General features: G+C 34.3%; 1 protein-coding gene and 1 long non-coding RNA gene across 2 annotated transcripts; one reads left to right on the top strand and one right to left on the bottom strand.

The window, feature by feature from the left end:
- The first annotated feature begins 3491 nt into the window (after positions 1-3491).
- TSD2 (S-adenosyl-L-methionine-dependent methyltransferases superfamily protein) lies at positions 3492-10561 on the top strand. The gene is made up of 8 exons (XM_078306874.1): positions 3492-4606; positions 5324-5453; positions 6899-7139; positions 7826-8048; positions 8716-8885; positions 9146-9449; positions 9561-9699; positions 10150-10561. Exons 1-8 carry the CDS (start codon positions 3978-3980, stop codon positions 10306-10308), a joined length of 1995 nt encoding a protein of 664 aa, XP_078163000.1. The 5' UTR covers positions 3492-3977; the 3' UTR covers positions 10309-10561.
- A 9402-nt stretch (positions 10562-19963) lies between these two features.
- Positions 19964-20577, bottom strand: LOC144558803 (uncharacterized). The gene is made up of 3 exons (XR_013512995.1): positions 20350-20577; positions 20128-20197; positions 19964-19984 (listed from the first exon to the last, which is right to left on the bottom strand). It is a non-coding gene; the product is annotated as an uncharacterized LOC144558803 (long non-coding RNA).
- Between the last annotated feature and the right edge of the window lie 451 nt (positions 20578-21028).

The following is a 21028-nucleotide window of genomic DNA, read 5'->3' as shown; positions in this document are numbered from 1 at the left end:
GCGCAAATGACTACAAATTATACACACAATCTTATTAACGTTTTATACTACAAATTATACGCAAAACATAACAAAATTAAAAAAAAATTGATGCGCTTCCTGAGAGTGCGTACCAAAAAAATAAAAAAAAACAAAAGAAAAAAAATATTAATTTGGTGCGCATCCCAAATTGGTGCATCGAAAAATTTAGTGCGCATTCCCATGTTCGTGACTGGTAAAAATTAAATTTTAAGATATAGGTGGTGGTTGTTTAATTTTAATTAAATGGGGGTGGTAATTAAAAGAAATTCGGGTTGTTATTGGAGGGTTAGTACAAAAAATAAATAATAAATGCACGCTAGTTCTGACAATAATTTTGTCATTTTCAGGCCGTGTAACCTGTGCTGAAAAGGAGTCAAAATTAGGAGCATTCCCTTCAGATATACCAACAACATCGTTAAAACAAAAGGCAAAGTGGAATCAAGTGAGGCAAGTATGGCCTCAACAACCCACAACTCACCATCATAAATTTATTAAAAATAAATATTTATATTGATTTTACTATATGATCATGACATGGGTAAAAATGTGAATTTTTATTCATATTTGTAAGCATTAATTTTAAGCCAGTTATTAATCAAACTGTGATTTTTAAAATTTTATGAAAGAACAAGAGTAAAAAAATTCCAGTCATATGTTAAGAACAATTCAACAATTCGGGTAATACACGTTTGTTTCTTTGTGAAGATAAATCAACTTACAAAATTTTGAGTTGAAGGTTTTAGGATAAGTGGGAGCAAGAACAATATAAATATTGTTATATATTTGTATCTATTTTAAGTTCCATTCGTGCCCTTAATGGTGACCCTTCGAAGAAAATATTTCCGAAGTAAAACATAGGGGCGGAACTAGAAAATTTTGATAGAGGGGACTGAAAATTAAAATACATAATGTGGTGAGTGGAATTTGAACTCAAGACCTCTCATCTACAAGATAAAACTATAACCATTAGACTAGAAATAAACATTTGCTTATTATTGAGGGGGCTAGATTTTATAGAATGTTCTGAAAAAAATTAAATTAAATTAAATTTCAATATATATAACTAAAATTTTAAAATCATAGGGGCTTACACTAAGATCCCCCGATAAACCACCTATGAATTAACTCAGAGTAAAACACCTATGAAATTTTTTTCAGTTCTATTCGACTGCCACTGTGTTTGTGGGAAAATAATATTTTCAGAGTAAAGCACCTACCCCATGTTTGGTTGTGGCCTAAAGCTAAGGAGGCCTAAATTGATTATTCCAACTTAGGCCGGTCTAAATTATTCATGTTTGGTTGAGGCCTAAAGTTAAATCTTAGCTTAAATTATTCTTTGTTTGGTTAGAGTTGTTGGAGGACTAAAGTTTTGAAAGCCTAAATTAGTTAATTATTTATAATAAGATACTAATTATATAATATTAATATATTAATAATAACTGTAATATATTATATATTATTATAAAATTTATTTAATATACTAATAATATAAAATATTAATTATAAATTAATAATAATTATTAATAATAAAATGCTAATTATATAATTATAAGGTAATAATAATTATTAATAAAAAGATGCTAATTATATAATCTTATTAAAATAATTATCTAATATATTAACAATATAAAATATTAATTATATAATTATATATTAATAATAATTATTAATAATAAGATACCAATTATATAAAATTAATATATCAATAACAACTATAATATATTTTAATATTATTATAATAATGATTTACTATATTAACAATATGAATTATTAATTATATAATTATAAATTAATAATAATTATTAATAATAAGATACTAATTATATAATATTAATATATTAACAATATAGGATATTAATTATATAATTATATATTAATAATTATTATTAATAATAAGATACTAATTACATAATATTGATATATTAATAATAACTATAAAACATTATAATACTATTATAATAATTATTTAATATATTAACAATATAACATATTAATTATATAGTTATATATCGTTAATAAGATACTAATTACACAATATTAATATATTAATAATAACTATAATATATTACAGTATTATATAATAATTATTTAATATATTAGCAATATAACATAATAATTGTATAATTATTTATTAATAATAATTATCAATAAAAGGATATTAATTATATAATATTATTATAATAATTATTTAAAATATTAATTATATAATTATATACTAATAATAATTATTAATAATAATATACTACAAAATAAAATATTATTATAATCATTCAAATTAGGCCAGGAGGTGGAATAAAAATTAAACCTCCATATGAGGTGGTTTAATTTAGGCCGGTCTAAAGATTGGCTTAAGTCATCTTAGTCTGGCTCAATTAAGACACGTTTGGTGGAATAACGAGGCCTAAACTCCTTATTCCACAACCAAACATGGTGCTATGGATTTGCACTCTAAGGGCCTGTTCGGCCTCTAATTGGGAATGGGCATGGGCACAGGAATTGAACTGAAAAATACTGTTTCTGTGGAAAAAATAAAAATCAGTTGAACTGAATTTTTTTTTTCCCACGAAAATAGTAATGCGGACGAACAGGGCCTAAGTGAATTTTTTCTTTCCATGTGCACAGTATTTCGCCCATTCAAATTGGATCCGAACCCAAGTCTATTTCCGTTCCCGCCTAACAGCCGAACATGTCCTAAGAGTGCGTATCCCCCGAGATATCTCATATTTTGCGTGACCGACGTGTCCGGTTCCTATTAGGGGATAGCGCAAGGACAATTTTGCTTGAGCTTTGAGATTCGTGTATGTATTTGAACTGTTGAAATTTTCCAAAAAGTCACGCAAATACGAGATATCTTAGAGGATGCGAATTCGAAATCTACGACCCCAATACAGCAAGTGTACAGTCTGTTATATGAATGACTGCACCGAAGTTGCCATACAAAACAACGGCGACATGACTACCTCCCCCAATTCCGGCGAATTCGATGGCGAAATGATCAATCGAATCTGTATCTTATCGAAGCAAAACATAAATTCTCTCGCCAATCCCGCTGAATAAAAACTCATTTTATGCCGCAAGCATTCGACGCGAATATCTTAGATAGGCCGAGCATAATAGGCCGGTGCATATTATTAAATGAAATGCAAACCATCTGGGGCCTGTTCCGACTTATAATGGGCTGTGGTGGTCGGATATCGCTGAAGTTGCGTCTGAATTGGGAGCCCAGTAACCCGCCACACGAAAGATGTTCTGTTTAGGTTTCAGTGTATCTGAGATAACAGAGGACGTCAATGGCAGTACCTGGCCCAGTTCCGTAGATCTACTCCCACGGGAAAATAGTAAATTAGTAATTTCTCTATTTCATCGTATTTTCTTTTATATATTTACCTATGCCGTAGAGTCGTAGACATGACCTGGTATATAAATAACTGTCACGCTCTCTTCTTCGTTAAAAAAGAAAAGAAAAAGTAATTAATAACAGCACACTCTTAGTTCACACTAGTAGAGTTCCAGTGGGTAGCGAACTCTCCTTTTAATTATTGCACCGCGTCGGATCCATTTGTAACCGGAGGCGAAGTGTGCTCGGGAGAGACTCGAATAACACAGTCAGATCTCGCCTCTTTGTTTTAATCTCTGTCGGCAGTGTTTTCAGGTAATGAGAGAAATATCAAGCGAAAGGAAGCTGTAAGACGGAAGTGGTCATTTTTGTTGGTTTCTCTCCTTTTCAGTCGAATTCATATCTGTGCCATCTTCGCTTCAGTTGATTTGTTCTTCCCAATTCCAACCTTTTACATTGATTCGTGCTTTGGTGAGCTCCACCAAAAGCAATCTGTTTTACCAATTTCTTCATCAGACAGCTAATAGTACAATTCAGCTGCCAGTAATTACTCAAATCTCTTTTCTATTTTCCTAATAGTGGCTAAAGACTGATCCTTGATCAATCCTCTTCCAAACCAATGTCAAGACCCCTGTACCGTGGCTTTTCTGGAGGTGGCCGATCCAGCAGTGGCAGCTTAAGTAGTAGTGGGCTTGGCCCGTTTGACCCGGTGGACGAGAAAGGCAAAGTTCAAGACAATGGATTCGGGCACGAGCTATCAAGCATTGCTGGGATCAGAAAAATGCGCAAAGATTTCGCCATTTTTCTTTTCAAGCTGGGCATTGCTGTAATTATGATAATAGCCCTTGCCAGTTCTCTCTCCTGGGCTATCTCCATCTCTACCTCTTCGAAGGTAACCACCTACCATGGCTACCGTCGGCTACAAGAGCAGCTTATTGCAGATCTGTTGGATTTCGGCGAGCCTTCTCTAGGCATTTCAAAATCCAAGGAAGTAGAATTTTGTGCGCCTCAGTCAGAAAATTACGTCCCTTGTTATTATAACATATCAGAGAGTGCTGATTTGATTGATACAGAGGTAAATTTTCAACAAGAAAGAGCATGCTCGAGAGACTCTGCAGTTAATTGTTTGATTCTACCACCCCGCAATTATAGGATCCCGCTGAGGTGGCCGAGCGGGAAGGATTTTATCTGGAAGGAGAATGTGAAGATCACCGGGCAAGAGTTTTCATCTGGTAGCTTAACTAAGAGGCAAGTAAATAGCATAGAAATTTGTTTGCAATTCCTAATTAACATTTAACTGTATTTTCAATATACATTTAATCCTTACCTGCATGTAGTAGTTGCCGCAAGAGTAGCCAATTGTTAAATTAATGGTCAAACCAATAGAAAAATTGCATTACTACATTTGTAATTTCAAGTTGAATCAGTCAAGCTACTCAAAGCCTTGTAAGGTTTATGCAAACATTAAAACGAAGGGCCCATTATTCTAAAACTGCTGCTGATTTGACATTCTTTCTTTTCTTTGTTTTTAGTTACGAAGAGTGTTAGAGTGCTATCGGTTTCCATTTAAAACATTTTAAGAAACTTATAGCTCATTTAGGAAAAACAAAAAAAGTATAAACCTAACTAACAAGGTATCTGTACCTAACATTCATCCAGATTAGTCCTGCTATTAGTTTTCAAAATTAATAATTAATACCACTTACTTATGGACCCAGAAGTCCTAAAGCTAATTGGATTACATTGCTCCCTAAGGAAAATAGGAGGGGCCAATTTGTCTAACTTATATTTGAATAATCTTATTTCATACTATCGAGCTAACGGCTGAATTATCCACATAACCTTGAAATTGTCTCGACCAGGTTGTGACATGAGAAATCTTGGGTGTTTCTTTTGTTCAAATACTGCAATTTTGGTGTAGCTTGCACATATTGGGTTGTTGTGTAAACAGGTTTTGTTTTGTAGGATGATGGTTGAAGAAGAGCAGATCTCTTTTCGCTCAGATTCACTAATGGTTGATGGTGTAGAGGATTACTCACATCAGATTGCAGAGATGATTGGGCTGAGAAATGAGTCTAATTTTAACGAGGCTGGGGTTAGTAAAATTGTTTGTTTAACTTACTACATATGTTAATTCCTAAATTTCTTGCATTTTTTACATTAGTTTCTGGGAAAGAATGAGGCGTACTTGCTAATTTTCTTTAGTTTGTGAGAATTTTGCAATAATTCCAGGTTTGGTTTGGTAAATTGAGACTGAGAATGGAAATTGAGAGAGGAATAAAGAAAGAGAGAAAAGGATAGGAAAGAGAATGGATAGGATAGATTTGTTTTAAAAATTACTTCGCATAATCATTTTTACATGATTAGAGCATATATAGGTGATCAACTCTTTACCGGTCGAAGAAAGAAACTACAAACACTAATTTAATTTAAATTACTGTGGATAATCATTTATACATGATTAGCTACATATACAGGCCAAGAAAGAAAGTACAAACAGTAACTTAATTAAATCGGTAAAAATGACTGAAAGGCTGTGATTGGCCAACTCAAGCAATGTGGATCCCAATCCTAATGAATTATTGTCTCCTCTCTTTGCACGTCATATCGCGTCCTAGTCAATCAGTGGAATGTACGAGTCTATGTTGTCGTCTTCGATTCCTCTTAATTCTTCAGCAGTAACTAGGCCCATCTTGTTTGGGGCAAGACTTAGCCCACCCTTCTTCTTAATGTTTAATATTCCTCAAGTTGCAGGTGTAAACAGAATGTTCTGTTCAATTCATGTCTTTATCTGCATAATTATCTGTAAACAAATTAATTTATTTGTATATATGTGGATATGGATACAAATAATAATTAGGTGATGTAAAAATGATGGATAGGGATGTAAATAATTTATGTTCCCTTAAAAAGATGCAGATATCCAAATTATCCTAATTTCCATCTGCCTACTTGAACTCCTATTTTTTTTCTGTGGAGTTGAACAACTTCTCATGTTGTATATACTTGTTATCAATTATGAATATTAAATATTATATGAAGGTTTTTTAACAATTTTGTATTATTTAATCTGTAAATTATTAATAATCTGCTAATATCGATATCCAATCCATATCCTCTTACTGAAATTTGGATACAGTTATGGTTTTAGCATTTCTGCTACTCGTGTGTTCCATGTACTTTCTGTGTATGCCCCTAATTGGAGCTCAGTTTAGCCTATTATATTATCACAACTCAAATGTTCATATTGCATGGACACATGAATATCATACTTGTGCTTTACCAGTACTGGACATGACCTGTTTGGTACCAGCCTTTTATATCCACTAAATGTTTTTAATTGGTTTTGGCTAGATTATGAATCCTTGTCTATTTTTAAACCCAACATCATTAATGAACCAAAATTTTATATTTCAATCAGTTACAAGTCGATACTGCTACCATAACAGCACTGAGCATTACTAAAATCCCTCGTATAAATGAAATTAAAGTCCTGAAAGTTTTGAATTTTGGATGATTTATGTTGTTCCTTTGGCTCAGGTACGCACTGTGCTTGACATAGGTTGTGGATTTGGCAGCTTTGGAGCCCATTTGTTTTCGAGACAGGTGCTGACAATGTGCATCGCAGATTATGAGGGATCAGGGAGCCAAGTGCAACTAACCCTAGAGAGAGGCATGCCTGCCATGATCAGCTCTTTCACCAAAACCCAGCTTCCTTACCCATACCTTTCATTTGACATGATCCACTGTGCTAGATGTGAGGTCCAATGGGACAAAAATGGTAATTGAAATTAGGAGAAGGATTATCATTATACTAAAAAGGGTGTTTTGGAGTTTCAAGAATGTAGGAGAAAAGAGGAATGTAGGATACTGTTTGTGTTTCACTGGGGGCAGCATGTGGTATAGTTTGCAGTTATGCATGACAAGCTGCTGCTTTTTTGTAGGGACACACTGTTATTAATGCTTAAGAAGTGGATTAAAACCTAATTAGTTTGAGCTGTTGGTAATAGTGCACTACCAAGTTGTTGGCACTTTTTCCAAGATTAGACAGAGAGGACAATAGAGAACAAAGGAAACAACAATAATAATCTCATAATGAGCTGACATTGTAAATTGGGTTACTAAAAGTTAAAAAAAAAATCATTAATATGGATTGCACCATTTACCCCTACAGATCAAATTATTGTATGTCTCATCCAAAGCAAATATGTTTAGTGTGCCCCTCTAAAACATGAGAAGTATCATGTACCTCTCCTGATTTCTGTCAATTACTCAAACTGAAGTCTTGCAATTTGTGGAAATAGTAGTAAGGAAGATAGGTAGTTTGCACATATCTTAGAAAAAATAGAGAGAGATGGCTAGTTAATATATTTTTATTGTATAGTAGGGGGCATGCATGATTCTTAATTCTGAAATATTTACAAGCTGTATAACAAATTACCTCTACAATATTATATGTTATTTCAGATGGAATTTTTTTGGTGGAGGTAGACAGGCTTTTGAGGCCAGGAGGGTACTTTGTCTGGACATCTCCCTTGAACACACACAGATTGCTGCGTGAGAAAGAGAATCAGAAAAAATGGTTAGCTATAAAAGATTTTACTGAAAGCATCTGCTGGGAGTTGTTGTCTCAACAAGAGGATACCGTTGTTTGGAAGAAGACGAGCAACAAAAAGTGTTACAGCTCGAAGTAAGATCTAATTGTACAGGCCTCGTCAATGGATTTTGTTTGCAACAGAAATTTTTTTTTGCTATATTTTTAGGATAAGACCAAAAAGTTTTGAAGATTTGCAATTGGAATCCTACCAGTTTTAGATATTTGGAAATTATACCTGACCCAAGTCTGTTAGGAAAGTATATTCCACAAGTGCTCATACCTTTGCCTATACTAGCAATATGCCCCTTTTCTCTATATTTAAATTAAGTTTAGATCAAACAAAGGATTTTTCCTGAGGAGTTTTAAGTTTATATGTGTATGAAAGAGAGTTTGTTGCATCAAAATTACAAATCAGGACACCACAGTCATTATTTTTTTTAAAGGAAAGAACTTAAATTTTGTTTTATGGATGGGTTTTAATTTCTAATGACCCAAAAATATTGCAACCTGCAAATAAACATCTGCACTTATTTGAGCATTCTACTCTCCATTGATTAGGGTAATAAAATAGTTGATGAAATAGTTAACTATTAATTTATCCCAAATATTAATTCAAATTTTGAGTGAATTGATTATATAGCAAATATTAAATTAAAAAGTTGGCAAGATCAATATATTATATAACTTCTACAACTTTATTGTCCAGAACCTTTGTTTTAGTAATTTCACCTCTTAGTCCTGTTTGGTAATATTTCTTCAGGAAAAAGAGCCCCCAAATATGCGGCAGGAACCATGATATCGAAGCACCATATTACCAACCTCTTAATCCATGCATAGCTGGTACAAGGAGTCAACGGTGGGTCCCAATTGAGTCCCGAACGCCATGGCCTCTGCAATCTAGACCTAACTGTACTGAACTCAATGTACATGGTAAAGGCTTACACCTGCAAATCAATAAAGTAGTGATAATCATTGGGCCAGTTTGTTACAAGTTACACCTAATATTTTACTGTGTAGCTTTTTTACTGTTATGTGTACCAATTTTACTTTATTTGCACAATAAACCATACATATTTTTAACACTATCGAAGATCCAACATTTCTCAAGATAAGCAAACCGAACCTTCAATCATCATTAAGGAAAAGGTAATGCTGTCAAAATGTTAATAACTTTCCATTTATATCTAAAGGAGTGCGTCTGGAGGATTTTATGGAAGATTCATCTAATTGGAATTTAGTAGTCAGAAATTACTGGACTCTCCTCTCCCCTCTCATCTTCTCAGATCACCCAAAGAGACCTGGTGACGAGGACCCGCAACCACCATTCAACATGCTGAGAAATGTGCTTGACATGAATTCCAGGTTTGGTGGGTTCAATGCAGCCTTATTGGATGCAGGTAAATCTGTTTGGGTCATGAACGTTGTTCCCACGTCCAGTCCCAACTACTTACCCCTCATCTTTGATCGTGGCTTCATTGGTCTTCAGCATGATTGGTATACCATTTCTTTTTCCCTTGAATTATATTCTTAATTAAAGAATCAGACTGGAATTTTTTTTTATTTGTGTAATAAAACACTAATAGTGAAGTTAATGCAATTTTGTAGGTGTGAAGCATTTCCATCCTATCCAAGAACATACGACATGGTGCATGCTGAGGGTTTGCTTTCTCTTGAGAAGCACAGGAAAGGGAAGTGCTCTATACTTGACATATTCCTAGAAGTTGATCGCATCTTACGCCCTGAGGTACATTAAAGAGAAGTTTTATTATACCCCTACAAAGCCTCAGACTCAAGAGAGTCAGGCTATTTACCCTTGCTAGAAAGAAAAATGCCTCTATACCCTCTAAAACATACAAAACAATGAATGCATCCTTTCTGTCCTAATTTTTCAAAAATGCTATCTACCTTTCTTTTCTTGACTCTGCATAAAGATGCACGATAATGCAGTGAGGGAGTGGGATCTTGGATACGAATTTTGTTATTGCTTTGTACTGGTAATAGTGATATTTCCATGTTTTTTTGTAGTATGATATTTCTGCTTTTGTACGGTTATAGCCTTGTAGGTTACATCTTGAGATTCTGCAGGAGTATATGCGAAATTGTCAAGATTACAGATAATAATATTTATAATAATGTTTAGCAAATATGACATTCAATTTTGCAATTTAAGGCTTCGCCTTTTGATGTGATGCAGGGGTGGATAATAGTTCGTGACACTGCATCTCTTATTGAGTTGGGCCGATTGGTAGGCACAAAATTGAAATGGGATGCACGTGTTGTAGAACTTGATACCAGTACTGATGAGAAGCTACTGGTCTGTCAGAAGCCCTTCTTCAAGAAGCAGCAACCGTAGATACACCGGAAGTTATATAGTTTACATATTGTATTAAATTATTCTTTTTTATTTTTTCAATGTTCTGTGAAAGCAAAGGTATTTATTTGGCAAGTTAAATGTTCTGCTCTGGCTGAACCGCAAGGTTTCGCTAGTTTGTGTAATTAGGGAAACAAGCTGTAGGGCAGTAGAGTTACTAAATCGGTTTAGAGTTTATTCATGTATTGAAGTTGAAGAATACAAAAATGAGAATATCTAAAATTTTGCATTATCGGAAGGAATTGTGAAATGAGCTGGCTAATGCGCCGTGCGGATTATTCTTCACTTTATTTTCTTTTCATTTTTTAAACCTTTACGAGTGGGAGTGTAGGAGAGTCAATGATATTTATAATTCAGTATTTTTTCAAGACGGTCAAGCTACTTAACTATTTAATATTCATAAAAAAAATTTTATCTATTCAAACATGCTACCTAACTATTTAATATTTATAAGAATTTTTTCTATCTGAATTTCAAACATACGACTTCTCATACAAAGAGTATTGTTTTTGCCATTAGAACAAATATTTGTTCTTTTATAATCCAATAATTTGATTTGAATCCTCATAAATATTTGATTAACATTAAGCAATGTGCCAGATAATTTGATTTGAATCTCAAATTTTTGATTAACCAAAATAACAAAAAAAATATAGTACTCAAATTATAATATGTATTTTTTTTAGTTTGGTTGGCGTGCTATCGATAGTATAAGATGTTATGTGCTATTGTCTCGAAAACCTATTTAATAGACTTCAAATAACATATTCAAATCATTGAAACAGATCTATTTCACAAGTTATGTGTTTACATACAAAATTCATAAATTTTTAAATTCATTTGATACAGACAAAAAATGAAGATTTGTAAGCTAATTATAATGCATTCATTTTCATTAGATTTATAAACAGATCTACGTCAATTTTTATTTTCTAATAAAAAGATAATTTATTAAATAAAAGATTAATTTTGTCACAATATTAAAATTATATATTAGAATTTTATCCGTATCCGAATTTATATCCATTTAATATCCAATATATACATGTATCATTTGAATAACTATCTATATCGTTATTTATTTAATGTCGAATTTGTATACGTATTCGAAATTAAATAAGATTATAGATAAATTTTAACATTATTCTATCCGTAACTGATCTGTTCGCACCCCTTTGAAGTAGAGTTAATTTAATGGGTAATTATAATATCTCCACCTATCCATCCCCCATTCACCCCTCAACTAACTAACTTTCTATTTTAACTATAACTATCATTTTTAACAATCTTTATTTCTTTCCTATTTCTCTCTTCCTTTTCTACCTCCATCTTCTTCTCCCACCTCCCACCTCCCTTTCCCACCTCCACCTCTGCCTCCCTCTCCCACCTATGCCTCCGCCTTTCTCTCCCACCTTCGCCTGTACCTCCCTCTCCCACCTCTGCCTCCGCCTCTCCCATCTCCGCTTGTACCTCCCTCTCCTACCTTTGCCTCCACCTCCGCCTCCATTTTTCCATCGATAAGCTCTCCCCCTCTCCCACCTCCCACCCTCTCCAACCTCGAAATAGTAAATACGATAAGCTCCCCCCCTCTCATACCTCCACCCCGCCTCTATTTTTCCTATCTATGCCTGCAGTTCTCGCTCCAACGGACGTTCTGCCGGATATCATCCGTCACTCCATCTCAATCAAGCACGCCTCTGCCGGGATGAATACTTCAACATGTATGAATGAATACTTGAGCACGCCTCTGCTGAGTCAAATCCACCACTGTCGACCGTATCAAAATATTTTTGTATATGTGGATGCAATTAATCCCTTTCATGTCTATGTTCTTTTTCCTCATAAAGTAGAGAGTTATTTGCAAAGAACAAAACTTTATTAATGATGAATTAAGCCACTGTGTACTAAGAAATGATATAAATTTTTTTTTGAAAAAAAATAGAGGTGTGTGAATGAATACTTGATGTCTTAGAATGAATACTTCAATGTGTATGAATGAATACTTAATATATTATGTTATATTCAGAAATTTTAAACATGATTAAATTGCAAAATCGATCATTTCGCTTAAATAAAATATATATTTTTTTAATTAACTTAACGATCGTTCAGAAAATTTTCTGACCGATTAAAATGAATCTAAAAATTTCGAAATATAAATGAATCATGAAATTATGTACATTAAAATTTAGTGGGTTAAAACATAAAATAAAATATGGCACTATAAATAAATTGTAAACATCCGGTAAATTGGTAAATCGAAGATTCGTTATAATAATGAAACTAAGAAAGAAAATAAATCAAATCAAATTAATTCATGTAAATAAATAGTTATATTGAGTTCTAATTAGGAGAATAATTATACAAAATTTTCGTACGAGATAAATTATATAAAGGTTACCAATTTCGTTTATTTGAGAATTATAAGGATTTGATTTGATATTTTTATATATACACATATATACTATCTAATATCGATTTATTCGAATTATAAACACTTGAAAATAATTTGTACGGCATTACGTAAATTTTATGAGCCTTCGATTTGAAATTAGGAATTTATAACTCAAGGAAAACAACTAAAGGAGTTCTTAACTAAATGCTGAATTGTTGGGACCATCAGATTAAATCTAACACGGATCTTAAAGCAGCCCAATTTAATAACCCCTCTATTTCCTCTCTTCTCTCTCTCTGTGCGTGAATCCCACGCCAAACCCCCCCTCTGTTTCCCTCCCGTTACCACACACTAGATCCCCTCCCTTCCTCCACTGAACCACGGCCCCACTGCGGAGATCCCCGCCCAATTTTCGTTCATTCCTTGGTCATCGCCTTGTCCCTTCGGTTGTTAGAGAACTCGGTTGTCAGAGAACAGGTGAGGCGAGATGGCCTCACCACCTGCTCAGTACGGTACTGGTATGGTGTGGATTTCCTTCCTTTCCGGGTATTTATACATCTCTTACTCTCTCTCTTGAGCACTCCTGTTTTCACTCTCATGTGCTGAGGCTTGCTTGATTTTTTCCCCTTTGTCTCTATTCTTGCTCGTTCCCTCTGATTTCTGTGAGTTCCGAAACCCTAGATTTTGGGGTTTCTTGTGAGAGTGATTGAGTGCTCGTGTGACTTTCTGAGGTGCTTGCCGTTGATTTTGGGGGCTTGTTGACTTGATTCCGTTGCTCGATTTTGCCGGCTGAAGGGCGAGGACCGTGGATTCTTGGTACCGGCCGCTTTTGATAAAGCCCTCTGTGATTCTAGTTGACCGGTAAGTAAGCACCTTGATCTTGTTGCCTCGTTTGATTTTTGCGTAGTAGACGCCGGCTCGGGTTGTTGATTTTCCCGGCCGACCAACGAAACAATGCAAGCCGGTACACCTTTGAATTTGGTGTTGTGATGTATGTGCTCTATTCTGGTCTTGTACCGGCTCTTCCTGTGTTTTCTGGTACGGCTTTGTACCCCCTGGTTTGGGTGTTCTTGATTGTACCGATACTGGTACACTCCCTGCGGCTGTTCTGAGCCGTTTTGTTGCTTGTTTGCCCTGTTCTGTTTTGCTGGGTCTGTTGCTTGGCTTGGTCTGTTCTGTTTTACTGGCCAGTGGCTTGTAGTTGTGTAGGAGATGCTGGTACCAGTTGGTACTGGCCCAATGATACCATTGGTACTGTGCTGGTTTTGTATGTGTACCAGACCTTGACTTGACAGAGACCAAATCGTAAATAAATTAATTTGAGGGTTAATTGTGCAAAATACACACCCATGGGAAATTGGGTTCGGCCGAATTTAATAAATTAGAAATGGGCCTTTGATTTTTAATCTAATTTGGGCTCTAAACCTTCCTGGGCCAAATTCTGAAATTTTTTTTATGACAATTATGATATGGATTTGAGTTCTTTGATCAGACCCGAAAATGAACACAAATAGAAATTTATTTTAGAAATCTGAATTTGATTTTTGTTTTAAGTTGAATTATAATGAAAGAAATATTATAAAATTAAAAACACTCAATCCGTAGTTATATAAAAGTTGCATTATAAAGTTTTAATTCAAGACATAATTTTATGAGTTATTAATTAATAATAACAAATTAATTAATTAGAAAGGATACTATTAGTTAGAAGTAGTTTTATTATTTAAAGTATGATAATGCGTTAATGTATTAATATACATACATACATACACACACACACACATATATATATATATATATATATATATATAGATGGGCTATGGTGCATTGCAATGCATAAACCCCCTTATGCATTGCACTATAATCACGGATTTAAAGTCCAAACGACCGATCCGAACCGTTAGATGTTTAATCCATATTGAAATGTGCTTGGAGACCAAATTTTACATTTTTTTGGAATTTTTTTAATATTTATTAAGCATTTTTGAAAATTGCTGTTTTGCTGTGAACAATAAAAAACAGTAAAATTTTCTGGACCATCAGATCAGCGACTTTCAAAATTGCTTAATAAATAGTAAAAAAAATTTCAAAAAATGTAAAATTTGGTCCCCAAGCACATATTAATATGAAGAACAAGATGAACGGTTCGGATCGGTCGTTTGGACTTTAAATCCATGATTTATAGTGCAATGCATAAGAGGGTTCATGCATTGCAATGCACCATAGCCCATCTCTCTCTCTCTATATATATACACATATATATACGAGTAAGGCTATTGTACTTTGCAAAGTAAAAGGCTCTCTGTGCTTTGCATTTTAGACCATTGGATATGCTTCAAACCCTGTGCAGATCAATCTGATCTGATTTGAATTATTTCGCTGAAAATGACTGAAACGTCTGTCCATTAACTGGACCGTCCAGTAGATTGAACCCCCCAAACCCCGACCCCCCTCTCTCTCACGTGTATTCCCCATGGCCCCTTTCAAACCTAAATCGCACCGGGAAAAGCCTCTCCCACTCCTCCCCCTCGGCGCCACCATCTCCAGCGACAGCCGCCACTCTCCAGCGACAGCGGTCGGAAACCTCTCTCCTTTCTCTAGACGAAGCTCTCTCTACAGGTAGCCTTTTCTCCTTTCTCTACAACTTCAGCTTTGTAGGTAGCCATTTTTTGCAAAATTTTATTTATGTTTTAAATCTAGCGATTTTGATTTCTCTAGACGAATCTCCCGTCCAAATATTTGGTTTTCTTTGGTTTGGATATATATTTTAAATCTTGTAAGTATCAAATTGGTCCTTCTATTTAGCGGCAACCTGATTAAACTTAACCCCTTCTCAAGCATAAGTATTTCCTAAAATTTATGAAACTATGTATGGATCAAATTTTAGTTTTCATGAAATTCAGTATGGGTCATACTTTTGTTAGAAGTTATGAGCTTTCCTGCTCAATAGTATATTCCTCTTAAATGAGATCATTTGATGAAGTTAGTTATTTGTTAGATACTTCTTGTGAAATTCTAGCCATTAACTTTAAAGTTAAATTGAAAGTGGCATAAAAGTAGATATACTAAAGACTTTAAAAATTCACATTGTGAGTGGCAAGTTCTTGACTTTATCTACTATATATTTGATCAAAGTAGAAATGAATGGAGCATGTATTGTTAATAGTGTTAAAAGGGGGTACAACTTTTTCTGAAATTGCTCTTTGCCAGATTTGATTTTACTTTATTTTTGCAGATGTTGCCCATAACAACCATAACACTTATATCGTGCAACATAATAGAGAGGTTAGTTATTTGCTCGCTTTCTCTATCTGAAGCCTGAGTTAATAAATAGCTTAGTAGCTTAAGTGGTTTACTTCACTGTAGAAATTAGTTCAATTGGTTCACCGTATAAAAAAATTATGGTTTAGGGTAAATTTAGTTCACAGTAATATGCTTCGAGATTGCAAAATTAGGGTAAAATTAGTTCACTCAATTGACTATAATATGCTTCGAGATTGTAAAATTAGTGTCAAAATATTGATTTAATCAACTAATTTTGCAATATTATCTTATTTTGTAATTGTAGAAAAGAAGAGACGAAATTGAAATGAGGGTCCAAAACCAATTGCAAGTATGGGTTCATAACCAATTTCCTTAGCAAATGACAACAAAGATGACAACGATACAAGTCTGAAAGTAATAGTGACAATTTCAACTCCAATTCAGCCCCATCTGAGGAGAAGGAGCTCCTGCTGACAACAAACCCCCTCTGACATGAAACAAGATCCATCTTACAACAACCTCCTGTGACAATCGTAAAACTAAAAACAACAAATTCTTAAGAAGAAAAAAACAAACTAAGCTAAGAGCACTAACAAGAAATAATCTCACACACAAGATGAAAAAAAAAAGTTCTTACAAAAAGGAGTACGTTTACGCTTCGGAGGACAGCTGGAGAAGTAGAGCTAGGACGCGAGGTGGCTGGGGTCGCGATTTAGTAGAGGAGTGGGGGGGAGGTGGGGTTAGGGTTTTAGTACTGGTGCGGCGATACGGTGCGCGCCGAGAAAGAAGAGGAGCGGGACGAGGTCGATTTAGGTTTGGCTTGGGAAGGAGAGCAGCGGGAGAACGAGGCCGATTCAGGGTTCACGTTTTACCTCACTGGATTGCAAAGGGGCCATGGGGAATACACGTGAGAGAGAGGGGGGGTCGGGGTTTGGGGGGTTCAATCTACTGGACGGTCCAGTTAATGGACAGACGTTTCAGTCATTTTCAGCGAAATAATTCAAATCAGATCAGATTGATCTGCACAGGTTTTGAAGCATATCCAATGGTCTAAAATGCAAAGCACAGAGAGCCTTTTACTTTGCAAAGTACAATAGCCTTACTCCATATATATATATATAGAGAGAGAGAGTGGCTAATATGCATTCGGTTGCATATGGACCGAAGTGCTTACGGTCCAAATTTGATTTTTCAAAATTCAAACGGTCGATCTGAACCGTTCATCTTGTTCTCCATATTAATATGTGCTTGGAGACCAAATTTTATATTTTTTTGAATTTTTTTACTATTTATTAAGTATTTTACAAAATTGTTGATTCAATGGTAGCTGCTGATTTTACTGTTTTGTTAAGCTACCGTTGGATCAACAATTTTGTAAAATACTTAATAAATAGTAAAAAAAATCAGAAAAATATAAAATTTGGTCTCCAAGCACATATTAATATGGAGAACAAGATGAACGGTTCAGATCGACCGTTTGGATTTTGAAAAATCAAATTTGGACCGTAAGCACTTCGGTCCATATGCAACCGAATGCATATTAGCCACACTCTATATATATATATATATATATTCCAAAGACATATAAAACCGTAGGTGATAATAGAAACGTAAGATTAAACTAGTATCGTACCCGTGCGTTGCAACAGGGACATAATAAGATTGAATACAATATAAAAAAATATTTTTATTTGACATTCACACTGAATTACAAAAATATATATTTAAATGAAATAAAAAAAAATCAGAAATCTAAATAATAAATAACAATAAAAAAACGACGACTAATAAAAAGACATTTTACTCCACTTAAAAATAAAAAGATATTACAAAACATTTTGCAAGCGATTCGTAGTAGACTACACACCTTTGTTGTTCTTCCTGTGGGAAAATAAGTTGCAAGCAGAATTATTACATAAATTATAAATATAGTAATAACAGTCTTTGGCTCTGATTTTACTGGCACCAAGTGGGTGCTTTTCCCTTGTGTTGGCCTACTTCTTTTGATTATGTGATGCAAGAGACTATAATGATGATAAATTTTGTTTGATTTATTATATAAACAGTAGAAATAAAAGATGAGAAATGAAATAATTTGGGGATGCCTTTGGTCTCACTTTACTTCATCTCTATTTTACCTTGTCTTGTTGATTTCACATAGAGGAAGCAGGACCTACGAAAGAAAAAAATATATTATTTTTTGTTCTTATTTTTTCTGAGAGCCGCGGCTTCAGTTTGGACTACATTAGATATGTAGAATGTATAAGATTTTATTCAGTTTTTTAACCTCTGACTAATATTACATTATAACAAAAAAAATATTTACCATATTTGGTGTCATGTAGCTAGGTTTACCATATTTATTTCCTTTTGTTGTTTTTGAGGGGTATGTTGTACCAGCAAAAGCATCTTGACTTTTTCTTTAGTTCTATATTTAATTATTTATGTATGACTGGTACCATGTCATGGGATAGGTATTGAGGTCAGGAACCATGTTTAGTATCTATCTAAAGACCAACACTTTTTTTAGGGTTTTGGTTAAGTGTTTTATTTACAAAAAAAATCAAAGGAGAACATAAATTCAAGTTAAAATTCAAAGAGAACAAAAGGCCCAGGTCTTGTCAAGTTTTAAATATGCAAAAATGCAATATGGCCCTTGTCATTATTACTTATCTTATTCATGGCAGTAGGCTCACAAGAATGAAATCAAGTTCATCTATATCTATTCATTGCCTTGTAAGATCCCATATTCATGGTATTTTACAAATTAAGTTCATTCATAATGGTATATTTTGACTTTAGTGCACTAAAGAACAATAAAACTGCTGTTGAATTCAGGGCAAAACTAATTTGTCAACAGATTAAAAATAAATAAGATAGTAAAAAGAGTTGGAACGATGTGCAATCTCGACTCAAATAACTTATTAAGTCTATGACTTGATTGCTTCTTGCCAGGATAAAAAAAAGGTCCCTATCCAGGACCTATTTTCTAAAACAAATTTATTTTCTGTAACAGTTCAGTCCTTGAATACTGTCAGACCCAAAATTTTGCACTACAAACCCTGTTATTTACCAAAATTCACCCAGAGATGTATAGAATACTGGAAATTTACAAAAAAGTCCCTGGAATGTTGCAGAATAATGCAGAATTGTGCAGAATGCTGGAAAATTACAGAAATGACCTTGAAAAAAAACAAAACAGCATACCATGACATAAAAGAGATGGGTAACAGTCTCTACCAGTGCTTATAATTCATGAACAACACTTAATTTACTAAGCAAAACACTAATACTAACATAAATTTTTACTATTGCAAATGCTGATGTTGTTACCTCACAATTTAAAGTTAATAAAAATAATTAAAATTAGAGAAAGAGCTAACCTTAGCAATCAAGACAGTTTCTGCTTTATGCAATACCCACACCTAATCAAATAGATTATTTTTTTTTTGTTAAATGAAGAAATAAAATATGAAAAAGTAGATTAATTGTTCTTGAAAACATATATTAAAATTTGAGCATCAAGTCTTAACTACAGGTAGCAGATCCAAATAACAGGAATAATAACTAATTTGGGGCAATTGGGTAATAATTTGATAAATTGCTTAGCCAGAACCAGACATTTACTCTGACCACAGCACAATAAGCAAAGTTGCTATTTGGTGGTATTGATATAGGATTCAGTGGGTAAAGTTGCTACAGTAACAATTAATTATATCAAGGCGTGTTCTGCATTCATAATGATCGTGTATCGGATCTGGTGTTATGTGGGGATTGTTTGATAACCAGTCAAATGCCAATTAAGAAAGACTGTTAATTTCAAAAATTATTTGATGGATGAAAAATCAGTTTTAAAAGTGTACCAAGTTTGACAAATGGCCTACCTAAATCATAATTAACATACCCACAGAACCATTTTTTTTTTGTTAACCAGAGAGCCGTTTATCGTGGTTGTATAATAAGGTTGTTGTTAATATAACCTCCCAAAAGAAGCTCTCTCTATACATGATCAGAAATTAAAAGAATTTCCAAGGACATCAAACCATTTAAATGACATGAGGATGTTTTGTACAGAGGCGTACAACTAAATTTAAGGTTGAACTATAAAAAGCCTCATATATTTGAAAATAACAGTTAATTACCTCTTGTTCAGCTGCTTTCTTGATATTTGCCTTGGCCTGGAAGTTAGCATTTCTCAACCCCATATGCAACCTACAGTCATTCAAAACTCAATATGTTTAACGTATATATATACACACGTCAGGTTGGATTGGGCGGCACCAGGGCTAGTTAATTCACGTCAACCAGCTTTTACCAGATGAAACTTTACGAAGAAAAAACAAGTAGCGAAATAAAGCCCATACTTGTGATACTATTCCTTCCAAATTTCCACCAAAGGTTGACCAGACTGTACCTCCTCCATGGTCGGCAGCTGTTGCACGAGCAAATCGAGCCTGAACTGCATTGATCGAAGTGAAGCGAACCCGTCCTGAGCTTCTCCATTCAATCTAGGCAGTGAATTTGCCTCCTCTGTGCCTCTGCTAAATTTCCCACAGTTTTCAATCGCTCGGATTGTTTCTTGCAATTGAGAAACAGTTCATCCATTTGTTGTGTTTATGAACTAATGGAAATAATTAAGAAAATAACTGTCAGTTATTTTCATAGGTAATTATCCCATTAATTGATTCCATAGCCGGTAATATCATAATTTTTAAGACATACCATCCCAAACAAATCCAATTTTAAGACCGCATAAAAATTAGCAATTCGAGACAATAGACCTGCTGATGGTCAACGTGATCAAAATTAACTCTTATTGAGCGAGTGCTTGTGGTGGCACCTCCGAGATGATTCGCCGGAGGAGTCGCTGGAGTCGCAGTGCAGTCAGTGAAGGAAGTTGAGAGATGGCTCGGTGCAGGTCAGGTGAGGGAGCGAGAGAGATGGCGGAGATGGCTGACGTGATTAAGTTTCTTTTTCTCGTTCTCGGCGCGGGTCAGGTGAGAGATCGAGAGAGATGGCGGAGATGGCTGAGGCGAATAGATT

Source organism: Carex rostrata, chromosome 8 (assembly GCF_964058835.1).
Source record: "Carex rostrata chromosome 8, lpCarRost1.2, whole genome shotgun sequence".
NCBI classification, from domain to species: domain Eukaryota; kingdom Viridiplantae; phylum Streptophyta; class Magnoliopsida; order Poales; family Cyperaceae; genus Carex; species Carex rostrata.
The sequence above is the reverse complement of the archived record's forward strand: the minus strand, read 5'-3'. Positions and strand labels throughout refer to the sequence as shown.

What these genes read in the sequence shown, in the direction of transcription:
- TSD2 (XM_078306874.1), top strand. Translation starts at nt 3,978, where the DNA reads ATGTCAAGACCCCTGTACCGTGGCTTTTCTGGAGGTGGCCGATCCAGC. An exon ending in TCTGGTAGCTTAACTAAGAG is followed by an intron (nt 4,607 to 5,323) that starts GCAAGTAAATAG and finishes TTTGTTTTGTAG; the next exon opens with GATGATGGTTGAAGAAGAGC. An exon ending in TACTGAACTCAATGTACATG is followed by an intron (nt 8,886 to 9,145) that starts GTAAAGGCTTAC and finishes TTATATCTAAAG; the next exon opens with GAGTGCGTCTGGAGGATTTT.